General features: G+C 42.2%; 1 protein-coding gene across 1 annotated transcript in view; it reads left to right on the forward strand.

Annotated features, from left to right (window-relative positions):
• The window catches only part of LAMA1 (laminin subunit alpha 1), a 167,872-nt gene that overhangs the window by 62,309 nt on the left and 91,396 nt on the right, over window positions 1-14,167 (forward strand). Inside the window, exons 7-13 of the mRNA XM_042911210.1 lie at window positions 3,165-3,282; window positions 5,120-5,298; window positions 5,967-6,072; window positions 8,263-8,423; window positions 10,086-10,226; window positions 11,429-11,602; window positions 13,601-13,702. Coding sequence (XP_042767144.1) covers window positions 3,165-3,282; window positions 5,120-5,298; window positions 5,967-6,072; window positions 8,263-8,423; window positions 10,086-10,226; window positions 11,429-11,602; window positions 13,601-13,702 — 981 coding nt within the window. The remainder of the gene's footprint in view (window positions 1-3,164; window positions 3,283-5,119; window positions 5,299-5,966; window positions 6,073-8,262; window positions 8,424-10,085; window positions 10,227-11,428; window positions 11,603-13,600; window positions 13,703-14,167) is intronic.

The following is a 14,167-nucleotide window of genomic DNA, read 5'->3' on the forward strand; positions in this document are numbered from 1 at the left end:
TCCCATCATGATGAGTGTACTCTTTATTCTCTTTCAATTATTTCACCCATCCTCTTATACCCCACCCACCTTCCCTCTGATAACCATCAGTTCATTCTCTATAATTAAGGGTCTGATTCTTGTTTTGTGTCTCTCTTTTATTCCCTTTGCTTATTTGTTTTGTTTCTGAAATTCTACCTATAAGCGAGATTATATGGTATTTGTCTTCTTCTGGCTGTCTTATTTCACTTAGCATTATACTCTTTAGATCTATCCATGTTGTTGCAAATAGCAAGATTTCATTCTTTTTTATGGCATAATAATATTCCATTACATATATATATATATATATATATATATATATATATATATGCAATGTGTATATATACACTATATCTTCTTTATTCATTCATCTATCAATAGACACTTGGCTGTTTCCATAGTTTGGCTTTTGTAAATAATGCTGCTATAAACACAGGGGTGCACATGTCCTTTTGAATTAGTGTTTTTGTTTTTGGGGGCTAAATACCCAGTAGTGCAATTACTGGGTCATAGGGTAGTTCTATTTTTAACTTTTCGAGGAAACTCCATACTGTTTTCCACAGTGGCTGCACCAGTTTGCACTCCCACCAACAGTGCAAGAGGGTTCCTTTTTCTCCACATCCTCACAAACACCTGTTGGGTTTTTTAAAAATGTTTCTTTATTTTTGAGAGAGAGAAAGAGAGAAAGAAACAGAGCACAAGGGGCAGAGGGGCAGAGAGAAAGAGAGGGAGGCACAAAATCTGAAGCAGGCTCCAGGCTCTGAGCTATCAACACAGAACCCTACACAGGGCTCTAGCTCGTGAACCATGAGATCATGACCTGAGTTGAAGTCGGATGCTTAACCAGTTGAGCTACCCGGGCGCCCCAACGCCTGTTGTTACTTGTGTTATTCATTTTAGCCATTCTGACAGATGTGAGATGATATCTCATTGTAGTTTTGATTTGCATTTCCCTGATGATGAGTGATGTGGAGCATCTTTTCATGTGTCTGTTGGCCATCCGGATTTCTTCTTTGGAAAAATGTCTGTTCATGTTTTCTGCCCATTTTTAAATTGGATTATTTGTTTTTCGGGTGTTAGTGGTATTAGTCTTTATATATTTTGGATACTAACCCTTTATCGCATATGTCATTTGTACATATTTTCTCCCATTCAATAGGTTGCCTTTTAGTTTTGTTGTTTGTTTCCTTCACTGTGCAGAAACTTTATTTTGATTTAGTCCCAATAGTTTATTTTTGCTTTTATTTCCCTTGCCCCAGGAGACATGTCAGAGAAATTACTGCCTGTGCTCTCTTCAAGTATTTTTATGGTTTCAGGCCTCACATTTAGGTCTTTAATCTATTTTGAGTTTATATGTATGGTGTAAGAAAGTGGTCCAGTTTCATTCTTTTGCATGTAGCTTTTTTCGACACAATTTGTTGAAGATACTGTCTTTTTCTTATTGTATATTCATTCCTCCTTTGTCAAAGATTAATTTACCAAATAACTGTGGGTTTATTTCTTGGTTTTTAAGTCTACTCCATTGATCTGTGTGTGTATTTTTCATATCAGTACCATACTGTTTTAATTACTGTCACTTTACAATGTAACTTGAAATCTGGAATTGTGATACCTCCAGCTTTGTTTTTCATTTTCAAGACTGCTTTGGCTGTTTGAGGTCTTGTGTGGTTCCATACAAATTGTAGAATTATTTGTTCTAATTCTATGAAAAATTCTGTTGGTATTTTGATAGGGATTGTGTTAAATCTACCCAAATGTCTTTGGATAGTGTAGACATTTTGATAACTGTTCTTCCAATCCATGAGCATGGAATTTCCTTCCATTATTTTGCATCATCTTGAATTTGTTTCATCAGTATTTTATAGTTTTCAGAGGACAGTTCTTTCACCTCTTTGGTTGAGCTTATTCCTAGATATTTTATTGTTTTTGGTGAAGTTGTAAATGGGATCGTTTTCTTTTTTTAAATGTTTATTTACTTAGAGAGAGAGAGAGAGAGAGAGAGAGAGAAAACACATGAGTGGGGGAGGGGCAGAGAGAGAGGGAGAGAGAATCCCAAGCAGGCTCCACTCTGTCAGTGCAGAGCTCAAAGGAGGACTCGATTCCACGAACCATGAGATTATGATTTGAGCTGAAATCAAGAGTCAGACATTTAACCTGCTGAATCACCCAGGTGCCCCAGTGGGATTGTTTTCTTAATTTCCCTTTCGGCTGCTTCATTATTAGTGTATAGCAATGCAACAGATTTCTGTACATTGATTTTGTATCCTGTGACTTTAATGAATTCATTGATCAGTTCTAGTATTTTTTTGGTGGTGTTTTTAGGGCTTTCCATATACGGTATCAGGTTATCTGCAAATAGTGAGAAATTTACTTCTTCCTTTCCAATTTGGATGCCCTTTATTTATTTTATTTATCTTTTGTTTGGAAGATGTGCTTGTAATTAAGTATTTGCTAGGAATTTTTTTTTGTGGTAAAATACGCTTAACATACAATTTACCATTTTAACCATTTACAAGCATACAATTCAGTGGCCTTATGAATTTTGAAGCTCTTCTCTCTATAAGACTGTCAAGCAAAAAGCCATCACAGTTATAAATTATGCTTATATTTTTTAGAAGAATGGCTTCCCTCCTCCCATTTTCTCCCTCTTCCATTTTTGTGGTACTAAATTAAGGGAAAATCAAGTTTACCCATGTTAGCATAATACTAAGTGAATAATTTGACACCCTGTCTTCTCTTCAACAACGTATATGAAATGGCTTGTTACACCCTCCCCAACCCCACTCTGTAATTCTCTGACTCTTGAATAGGATTATCCTCTTTTGAGGATGAAAACTATGAAGATCAAGATAATTATTAATAGGAACTTATAAACCCTTAACATCAGTGCATCTTACTCTGAAAACTTTGTGTTCGTGGACCCATTTTATTTTTAGCTTTGTATCCCTCCTCGCTTCTGTTTGTCACCAGGCCATGGGTGTACATTTTTCTCTAAAAATCAGATGCCACTATGCTCTGATCTAGCCACATATCCTCTCGTGTACCGTCATGCTACATGTTTGACGGTGGTAAGTTCTTTGTAAAATAAAGTTAAAAATATACAGGTTGATTTTCAGGTGCAGTTCTGTGTTCCCTGTTTCTAGAAGCTGCAGTGTCAGTGTGAACATAACACCTGTGGAGAGAGCTGCAATAGGTGTTGTCCGGGATATCACCAGCAGCCGTGGCGGCCCGGCACCATTTCTTCTGGTAACACGTGTGAAAGTAAGTCCACTGAGGATTGGAAGAATGTCGTTGTTTTCCTTCTTAATATGCTTTATGCTTCTATGCTTAATACGCTTAATATGCTTAATAACTCTATGATGACCTGACATTTGTAATTAGTACATAACCCGTTTCCTTAACTCTTCAAATAGTTCCCAAAGCTACATATTACCTTAATACAACTCAGGGTTAAGGCCTACGTGTATCTTTTGGGATTTGCTGTTTTATCTAAAGTTCCCCTTCCCATATATTAATTTATTCTTTATTAATTTGGGTTTAATTTTTTTAATGTTTATTTATTTTTGAGAAAGAGACAGTGTGAGTGGGGGAGGGGCAGAGAGAGAGAAGGGAACAGAGGATCTAGAGTGGGCTCTGTGCTGAGAGCAGAAAGCCCGATGTGGGACTCAAACTCGTGAACCATGAGATCATGACCTGAGCCGAAGTCAGACTCTTAACTGATGGAGCCACCCAGATGCCCTTAATTTGGGCTTAATTTTAATTTTAATTTTTATTTTCTTAACGTTTATTTATTTTTGAGACAGAGAGAGACAGAGCATGAACGGCGGAGGGGCAGAGAGAGAGGGAGACACAGAATCGGAAGCAGGCTCCAGGCTCCGAGCCATCAGCCCAGAGCCTGACGCGGGGCTCGAACTAGCGGATAGTGAGATCGTGACCTGAGCCGAAGTCGGACGCTTAACCGACTGAGCCACCCAGGCACCCCATTTTGGGTTTAATTTTTAAATAGGCAATTTATTCACACGGTTCCAACATCTACCAATATACACAAATATGTGGTAGAAAGTATTACTTCCACCCCATCTCCAACCTTCCCACTTAAAAAATTTTTTTTAATGTTTATTTATTCTTGAGAGAGAGAGAGAGACAGACAGACAGAGCATGAGCAGGGGAGGGGCAGAGAGAGAGACACACACACAGAATTCCAAGCAGGCTCCAGGCTCTGAGCTGTTGGCACAGAGCCTGATGCGGGGCTCGAACTCACGAGCTGTGAGATCATAACCTGAGCTGAAGTCGGACGCTTAACGGACCGAGCCACCCAGGCGCCCCATCCTTCCCACTTTTTACTATTTCCTCCTGTGTTCTTCCTGGAATTTTTATGCAAATAAAGCCTACATCAACATATTCCTACCCCAACCTAGTGTGGACACAGAACCTGACATGCGATGCATGCCATTCTCCACATCGCTTTTCTATTTAACGATACGTGCAATATGAAATGCTGTTCTCATTTATAAATTTTATTTTATTTTAATTCTAGTGTAATTAACGTACAGCGTGATGTTAGTTTCAGGTGTACAATATAGTGATTCATAATTCTACACGTTACTCAGTGCTCATCATGATGAGTGAGCTCTTAATCCCCTTCACCTATTTCACTCATCCCCCCCACCCACCTCCACTCTCGGAACCATCACACTGTTCACTATCAGTGCTGTTTTTAAAAACAGGAACACTGAATTCCATTAAATGGATGCAACGTAATTAAAATAGCTACCTGTTCATGAATAGTTTGGGTGTTACCAGTCTTTTGTTAACACCAATAGCGGTGCAGCAATTAGCCCTATATATGTCATTCGTAAGTGCCAAGTACTTCCGCAGGATACGATCCCGGGAGATAGGGTGAGGGGTCCGGTGGGTGTGCATGTTTATAGTGTTGACAGCTACTTCCATTGTCCTCCATAAGATTTCCCATATCCTATTAAAATGACCTATTCTGGAATTTTAATTTAATTTGCAGTCATGGAAACTTAGGGAGGGAAGGGTTTTCTTTATATAGGACATAATAAATATATGAATTGAGATGTTAAAATTCTCCTAGAGTGTAATTGTCACAATAAAGCCCAAGACTGTTACTATGATGGAAATGTTGCAAATCAGAGGAGAAGCTTGAATACCGCGGGACAGTTCAGAGGAGGCGGGGTGTGCATCAGCTGCCTGCAGAACACCATGGGAATCAACTGTGAAACCTGTATCGATGGATATTACAGACCACACGACGTAAGAGTGTTTCTTCGCCATAGCTGAATTTCGCTGCCTTGTCAAGGTGGAAGAGGGACTTCACCAAGTGTCGTCTTCAGTATTGGAAACTCACTTCCTTTTGGGATGTTTCATTTATAAATGCCAGTAGCGTTTTTCAGACATCAGCTTCCTACTCGATCTGTCCTGTTCTCTTGCTCAGAGTAGGATGGCCACTTGTTATTTAACTTGGATGGGGGGGGGGGCTACTGGCTGTGTGATCTTGGTTTTGTAACACTAACTGTGAATGTGGAGTCAGCCAAGAACTATCACAGCTGTATCTTGGCTGTGCCTCCCTGGTTGACTTGATATGCAGCTACGACCTGGCTCCCTGTGGCGGTCTGGTCTGGGTCATGCTCCTGTATGGCTGTGAGAGAGAGAGCGGAGCATGGGCAGCCACGTAGCCATGGTCACGGGAAAGGATGACACTCCGCTAATGATACTACCTCCTGTCCCATTACAAAACTGTTTGGGGCTTTCTGGCTTGAGCTCACCTTATTTTCCTGAGACACACCCTCCTTGGGTACACAAAATCATTATGATCGTCACATCTTGAATAAAAAGGCGATCCCTTGTCATTGGTATTGTTATTATTGCTAATATCGCTATTGTTTTCAGTGAGATAATCCAGGACAAACTCTGCCTTTCAGGTATCTCCTTATGATGACAACCCTTGTCGTCCCTGTGACTGTGACCCTTTTGGGTCCCTCAGTTCTGTCTGTATTAAGGATAAGCCTCAATCTGGCTTACACAAAGGTAAGTACTTGATTCGTTTTTGTGCTTGAATTGATTGTGTGTGTGTGTGTGTGTGTGTGTGTGTGTGTGTGTGTGATTTGTACCTGGTGGAACTGTTACCTTTGGATAGCAATTGGATGATATGATCCTCTATCAATTATTCTGTTCACAAAACACTTATGAAGCACTTACTATGTGTCAGGCGATGTTTTTAGAACCCAGGAATATGTACTTGAACATGATGATCAAAATTCCTGCTCACAGGTAGACAAACAAGTACATGTGTAATGTAACTCCAGGTAGGGATGAAGGCTATGGGTATAAAGCAGAATTAGGAATCATGATTGGAGGAGGATGAGGTGTAAAGGGGGCAACGCTGGGTGATGAAATGACATTTGAGCAGGTAATTGTGTGTTTGATGAGAGAAGAAGTAAGGCTCAGTTTAAAGCCAAATGGGAACACAGTAAATAGCAATGCCTCTATTTAGTCCTTAGAAGACACTCACAAGGCTTTTGCATACATCATCTGGCAGAGCAAACAAATTCTCCTGCTAACTTTGCAAATGTCAGTGTTCTTTCTGTTTCAAACACTGGCAAAGGACTTGCGAATACCAGAATCTCCTGAAAAGGTTGCATTTTTCAACGATTTCTGTGACCTTATCCAATTCTCAGTCACTAGCAGTTAAAATGGCTATCGATCCACAGGGAAGGATGTGCCAACTGTGGGGCCCGAAATGTGGAGGGTAATTTACAGAACTGAATTAATCCCTACATGTGACTGGTGATGGGAACCTAATGCTAATGAGGGTGATGTTGATTGTAGCGACAATTACCCTTGATTGGGCTCATTTTAAAAAATGTATCATTTAAGCATTCAACCATAGCAGAAATTATTTAACGCATTTTATAAGCAAGGAAACTAGCGCAAAGCAGTTAATAAACTTGGCTGAGGTTACACAACTAGAAAGTTTCAAAGCTGGCATTAAAGCAGAGATACTGCTCACTGCCCTTTACCATTTGTCTTGTGCTTTCAAAACAAAACAAAACAAAACAAAAACAAAACAAAACGCTGTATTGTGATACACTTCACTAGCATACAATTCACCCATTTAAAGTGTCGGTTTGGTATATACATGATTACAACCGTCAAGGCAGCCTAATATTAGACCATTTTCATTGCCGTTACCTGTTGGTAATCATTCCCCATTTCCCTCCGCACCCTCCACCACAGCCCTAGGCAACCGCTAATCTACTTTCTCTCTGTAGATTTGACTATTCTGGACATTTCATATAAATAGAACCATACAATATATGGTCTTTTGAAACTGGCTTCTTAGCATAATGTTTTCAAGGTTTATCCGTGTTGTAGCATCTATCAGTACGTTAGTCCTTTTCTTTTCTGAATACTACTCCATTCCATTTATATACCACATTTTATATATCCATTCATCAGTTGATGAGTATTTCATTTGTTTCCACTTTCTGGTTATTAGGAATAATGCTGCTACAAACATCCCTGTGTAACTTCTTTGTGGATGTATGTTTTCATTTTTCTTAGGTAAAAGGTTAGGAGTGGAATTGCTGGGTCATAGAGTAACTCCCTGCTTAATATTTTGAAGACGTACCAAACTGTTTTCCAAAGTCATGGCACCGTTTTACCTTCTCACTAGCCTCTGTTTCTCATCTCCGTTTTCTTTTTTTAAACCATGGGTTGACAAACTATGGTCCAAGTGCCGTAGCTGGCACACCGCCTGTTTTTGTATATAAAGTTTTATTGGAACAGAGTGATGCCCATCTGTTTATATATTATGCATGGCTGCTTTGAAACAGTCATGTCAGAGGGGCGCCTGGGTGGCTCGGTCGGTTAAGCGTCCGACTTCGGCTCAGGTCATGATCTCGCGGTCCGTGAGTTCGAGCCCCGCGTCAGGCTCTGTGCTGACAGCTCAGAGCCTGGAGCCTGTTTCAGATTCTGTGTCTCCCTCTCTCTCTGCCCCTCCCCCATTCATGCTCTGTCTCTCTCTGTCTCAAAAATAAATAAACGTTAAAAAAAAAAAAAAAGGAACAGTCATGGCAGAGTTGGGTAGTTGCAACAGCAATCCTTTGGTCAAAAAGTTTGGAATATTTCGTGTCTGGCCCTTTACAGAAATAGTTTGCCAAACCCTACTTTACTTTTTACCCTCCTGATGGGCCATCACTATCCTTTTCTTCCCAGGGAAGTGGCCAGGTCAATGTCCATGCAAGGAAGGCTACGCAGGAGAAAAATGTGATCACTGCCAATTTGGTTATAAGGCTTACCCAGCCTGTGTCCGCTGTGAGTGTAGCCGGGCTGGCAGTGTGAACGAGGACCCATGCTCAGAGCCCTGTCTCTGCAAGGTATGTGTGGGGGTTAAAGGTGACCCTGAGTTTCCTTTGAGGTGTGCAAGAAAGGAACACATTCCACAGGCTCAGAAGATCAGTTCTTGAGCAAGGCAGCAAGATTTAAATAGAACTCTCCTTCCCCGCACCTTCCTGACAAGCATGAGGTTATGTCACATCCATGTCCTCGGACTTAGATAGGCACGCCCAGTTTGGGTTTTTTTTTGGTGGCTTCTGGGCAATGGCCACATAGTCCAGAGGTATTTCTGTGACTTCCAAGATGAAACCAAATACTGCATTTCCGAAGCCTGGGCCATTAACCTCGTGTATGACATCCTTTTCCAGCTTAATGTTTAGAGGAGAACCAGGTAAATACTAAATTTATAAGAACATAAATTAAAGGCAGATACATTATTGTAGATTTCTCTTAAAAAGGAATTGGACAGGGGGGGTGCCTGGGTGGCTCAGTCAGTTAAGCGTCTGACCCTTGGTTTCAGCTCAGGTCGTGATTTCACAGTTTGTGCATTCAAGCCCTACGTCAGGCTCTGTGCTGACAGTATAGAGTCTGATTGGGATTCTCCCTCTGTTCCTCTCTCTGCCCCTAACCCACTCTCGCTCTCTCTCTGTCTCAAAATAAATAAATAAATAAATATTTTAAAAAAGGAGTTGGATGGGAGTACCTGGGTGACTCAGTTAAGCATCCGATTTCTTGATTTTGGCTCAGGTCATGATCTCATGGTTTGTGAGATCGAGCCCTGAGTTGGGCTCTGCCCTGACACAGCATGGAGCCCGCTTGGAATTCTCTCTCTCCTTCTCTCTGCCCTCCCCTGCTTGTGCTTGCTCATGGTGCACTCTTTCACTCTTTCTCTGTCTCTGTCTCTCAGAATAAATAAATAAACTTTAAAAAAAGGGATTAGAGGGGTTCCTGGGTGGCTTGGTCAGTTAAGTGTTTGACTTCAGCTCAGGTCATGATCTCACGGTTCATGAGTTCAAGCCCCACATTGGGCTGTGTGCTGACAGCTCGGAGCCTGGAGCCTGCTTCAGATTCTGTGTCTCCCTCTCTCTGCCCCTCTTCCACTCATACTCTGTCTCTGTCTCTCAAAAATGAATACACGTTAAAAATAAAGTTTTAAAAAAAGGAATTAGACAATGATAAAAACATATTAATTGGGTACCAGGGTGGTAGAGCTTTTTTGCTATCTGATATTAATATCCATTTCCTCATGATAACCATAATTGTAGGACTTCCCATTGTATCTTATGTGCTTCTTCCTATGTAATCAGAGTCTTAGGCACATGTTATAAGTGACTGAAAATAGTCTTGAGCATTTATCAATAAGACAATTACATAGCACTCTTCAGATTTTAAGATTCTTTAAAGACTAGCAAAAATGGGAGACTTAAAACAAAACAATACGAAAAAAGCCATTTCAAAATAATGACCAAGCTCTGAGATCCTGACCCTCATTCTTGACTACAAAATTAAATGGTAATTATTTGAAAATATGTGTCCTGGAATTAATGACGTCATGAGGCTTTACATTTACTTTGAGCATCTATTTATTTACCTGTTTCTCTGGATCACCAAATGCCTTTCTTGTTAATGTCATGTTAATGTCACTTAATTCCGTCTACCTAGAACACAGTGGTTTCAAAGCTAATCTTTTCTCTAACGTGCAGGAAAATGTTGAAGGGGAAAATTGTGACCTCTGCAAGCCAGGATTCTATAACTTGAAGGAGAGAAACCCCGAGGGCTGCTCGGAGTGCTTCTGCTTTGGCGTTTCTGATGTCTGCGACAGCCTTTCTTGGTCCATCAGTCAGGTGCGGGTACCTTCCCGGAGCCAGGATTTAAGAATCGAGCCATCTCAAATGAGCTGTCTGGGAGCTGTGTTCTAAAGCATGGAGGCTGCCTTTCCCTGTAATACCCCTCTTGGCAGTTTGGAATGACATTGGCATAGATCAGAGGCAGCTTACTACTAAAGTGTCACAAAAGTTTCTTTCCTGGTCATGTGTTTGTTCCTACATACATTTCCCTATCCAAACAATACGATATTATGGTATCGTAGAATGTATCACGTTTAAATTTCTCCTGTGGGGAAATGTATCAGGTTGTGGGGTCAGATCTCACCACATCTGCTCCACACTGGTCTCGGGCCAGGAAGCACATCAGGACAAGGGCTTATGCAGAATTTTCTAGTTCAGAGAACCTGGTGAGGGTAGGAACAACAGTGAGTGACATAGGGATTATGAGGAAAGGTAGCCTCAGTTGTTCTGGGAGTGGGAAGTCCTAGGGGGATGCCATGTGGTGCCTTGGGAGGACAGTGTGATGGCTGGGGGTTAGGGAGGACTGTAGGGCATAGGGCTCATCCATGGGAACCACCTTGCCTCCCCATGGCCCATCTCGGGAGACTGGTATTCAGGGAGGGGTTGGGGGTTGTTAGTCCCTGACTCTCCTTGCCCTCCCTTTCCCCTCCCTCCGTCACTGGCAGGTTAGGAGGAGTGGGAACCACATAGGGGAGGGAGTGGGAATCTCAGTCAGTACCTGGGAATGAAGGTGAATCCCTGTGGCCACCATGCTGGTGCGATGGCTTGTCCTCTCTTTGTAGGTGACAAATTGGGAGGATAGGATCTGGAGGTTATACTGATATACTTTTCAGCTTGTTGGTAAAAAACAGGAAGCAATGATGAAGAAATCAGAGTTAGCAAAAGACATTTTGTTCAATGCATTTACTAAGGTCTTTGCCATTTTTTTTTTAATCTAAGATATATATCTGTGACCTTGACAATTTTGCTCACCTACCTGGCTATAATTGATCTGGATTTGAGGAGTGTTTGACTCGTTCTCAGGTCTTCTCGCCCTTTGACAGGTAGAAGGGTCATGGGTCGTGTGGTTCTGTGGCCACAGTGTGTTAGCTCTGTCCCTAGCTAAGCTTTCTGGATCTGTTTCTTCACCGTGAGGATTTCTGGGTGAAACCTAAGATGACTTCTATCTCGTATTCCTAAATTCTGAATCTTTTTTTAAGGTGAAAGACATGTCTGGGTGGCTTGTCACCGACCTGATCAGTCCGAGCAAGATCCCATCTCAGCAAGACGCACTGGGTGGGCGTCATCAGATTAGCATCAACAACACGGTGGCCACGCAGAGGCTGACTTCCGAGTATTACTGGTCGGCACCGGAGGCCTACCTCGGAAATAAGGTAGGGCCATCATCGGAAGTAACAGCTTGGACAAAGATCTCAAAGCACGTTAAGAAAGAACGTAACTTGGCACTTTAAGTCGTCTTATGGTCACTTGAGGGTTTGACAGAAAATTACACAGCATTTGCTTACACTTGCCTGACCCACATGGTCTTGCTTATCCTTACTTGACTTTATTACATCATTAAAAGACGGACTTTTTACTCGGCCATATCGGTCATAAGCAGTCTGTTGTAGGAAGCCTGGTCCCCTCCTCCCCTGACAGACTTTCTACTTTGCTCTGGGTTCCTGGATCATGTGGGCCTGTGTGAAGTGTCGGTCACATTCCTGCTTTGTCTGGTTAGCCCTGTACATTCCTTGGCCCCATGGCACGGTAGTGAGCCTGGCACGTAGGAGGTACTCAGGCAGGGAGGGCTGCGCTGTGAGGCTGGGGCACTGCCGGTTTCAGCGTCAGGACAGGCTGTCTCCCGCCTAACATCCACAGTCAGCAACAGATAGAGTACTTTCCATTTGAAGAAAATGCAAAATGGTGGTTCCGTGAGGCAGAAATTTGGTTGCTGTGACTTAAGTCTCCCCTCAATGCTGTTGTCCCCTTCCTCCTCACCAATAACGCCTTCTCCCCAGATTCGGATGACCTGGGAATATACTCAGTGGAATCCATCTCAGTAACGCGAGCTCTGTGTTCACCTTCGCCATGCATTCAGTTTGTTTTAAAGTCATGGTATGTTGGGGCGCCTGGGTGGCTCAGTCGGCTGAGCGGCCGACTTCAGCTCAGGTCATGATCTCACAGTTCGTGAGTTTGAGCTCCGCGTCGGGCTCTGTGCTGACAGCTCAGAGCCCGGAGCCTGCTTTCGATTCTGGGTCTCCCTCTCTCTTTGCCCCTCCCCCACTTGTGCCACGTCTCTGTCTCTCAAAAATAAATAAACATTAAAAAACTTTTTCTTCTTTAAATAAAAAAATAAAGTAATGGTATGTTTCATCGTAGTGTAGGTTTTTTAGCTTGGTAAGCTTCTGTTTCATTTGTTGGTTATATTTTAATTTTAGATTTTGTTTTACTTAGATTTAGTAAGTTTTAGTTAGATTTTACTTACTTACTAAGTTTTACTTAGATTTTAGTAAAATCTTGTTTTACCTTAGATTTAGGTTTAAGTGGTGCTTATTTTGAAAATGATTCCTTTTCCCATCAAATTATAATCCTAGAAGATGTACTCTGTTTATGTGATCTTATTACCAATAGTCAGTGATTTCTTTTTTTCTGTTAAGATCGCCTCTCCGATTCTGTGGTGCAAAGACTAGATTCTGAACATGATATTGTTGTAACATACCTGTCGCAAAGAAAATCTCCACTTTACATTAGAGGCTATGACCAGGAAGATAAAGCTTTTGTCTTTCTTCTGGCAGATGAGACAGGTTCCTTATTGTTCTCCTACAATCAGGCGGTGAGATCAGAATGTTGGGGTTAGTGTCATGGATTTAACTCCTAAATCCTAGAGGATTTAAGTGAAGTACATGTCTATTGTGTGGTTCACAGGAGTTTATTTATGCTAATTAACCTTAGGGTCTCTAAGAAGGAGTACATCTTTCTTCTGTCCACTTACATTATATCCTGCATCGAGACGCCTAGATGGCTCAGTCAGTTCCACATCTGACAGCTCAGGTCATGGTCTTGTGGTTCGTGAGTTCGAGCCCTGCATCAGGCTCTTTGCTGTTAAGCTTCAGATCCTCTGTCTCCCTCTCTCTCTGTCCCTCCCTCCTCTCTCTCTCTCTCAAAAATAAACATTAAAAAATTATGTCCTGCCTTATGGTAATATCAATTAAACAAAATATTCTTGTAATATGCTTTCTTTTCACTGGCTTAATGTGAACCTCCTTACATACTGTGGCCACTTGGACACCTTGTCGCCTGGTTGTTTCCCGATGGATCCTAGCCACCACTTTCTCTTGCTGAGGGGCTATGATCATTTGCCCTTGGTGTTCACGCTCGCTTACGTGTTTCAGCTGACTGCTTTCGGTGGATTCCTGAAGTACACAGTGTCCTATGATATTCCAGTGGAGACAGTGGATGGCGACCTCATGTCGCACACCGATGTCATCATCAAGGTAGGTGCTCTCATGCTGCTTTGCTGTGGAGCTCAAGGGCTTAGTTGGGTGACAGTTTTGTGACTCCGAGTAGCTAAGGGAGGCTCTAGTAGCAAGGAGCGCTTGGCCGGGTGGCCATTCAGCAGTGCTTTGCCTCATCTGGAAACCGACCAGACTGAGTGTCTCTGGGTCCATTTCCGGAACTGCCTCAGGGGAGCACGCGCAGCTCTTCCCTGGATCCTGGAAGCTGACACATCTTTTCACATTTAAAAGGGAGACAGGTGTTTGTCTTGATGTTGGAACTGCCTTGTCAGCCATTTGAGTCCCTCTGTCTCCTCCTGCCACGTTGGCCCCCATATGAATGGTTAGGTGACAGCACCTGGCAGTGTGGGGACAGGACATGCGGTGCCATTTTTGTTCTCAGCCTCTGTCCCTAATCCTGTCCCCTCACTCTTCTCCTCCCCCGTCACCAAAAGACCCAGCTCA

The sequence above is a fragment of the Panthera leo genome, chromosome D3 (genome assembly GCF_018350215.1).
Source record: "Panthera leo isolate Ple1 chromosome D3, P.leo_Ple1_pat1.1, whole genome shotgun sequence".
Taxonomy (NCBI): domain Eukaryota; kingdom Metazoa; phylum Chordata; class Mammalia; order Carnivora; family Felidae; genus Panthera; species Panthera leo.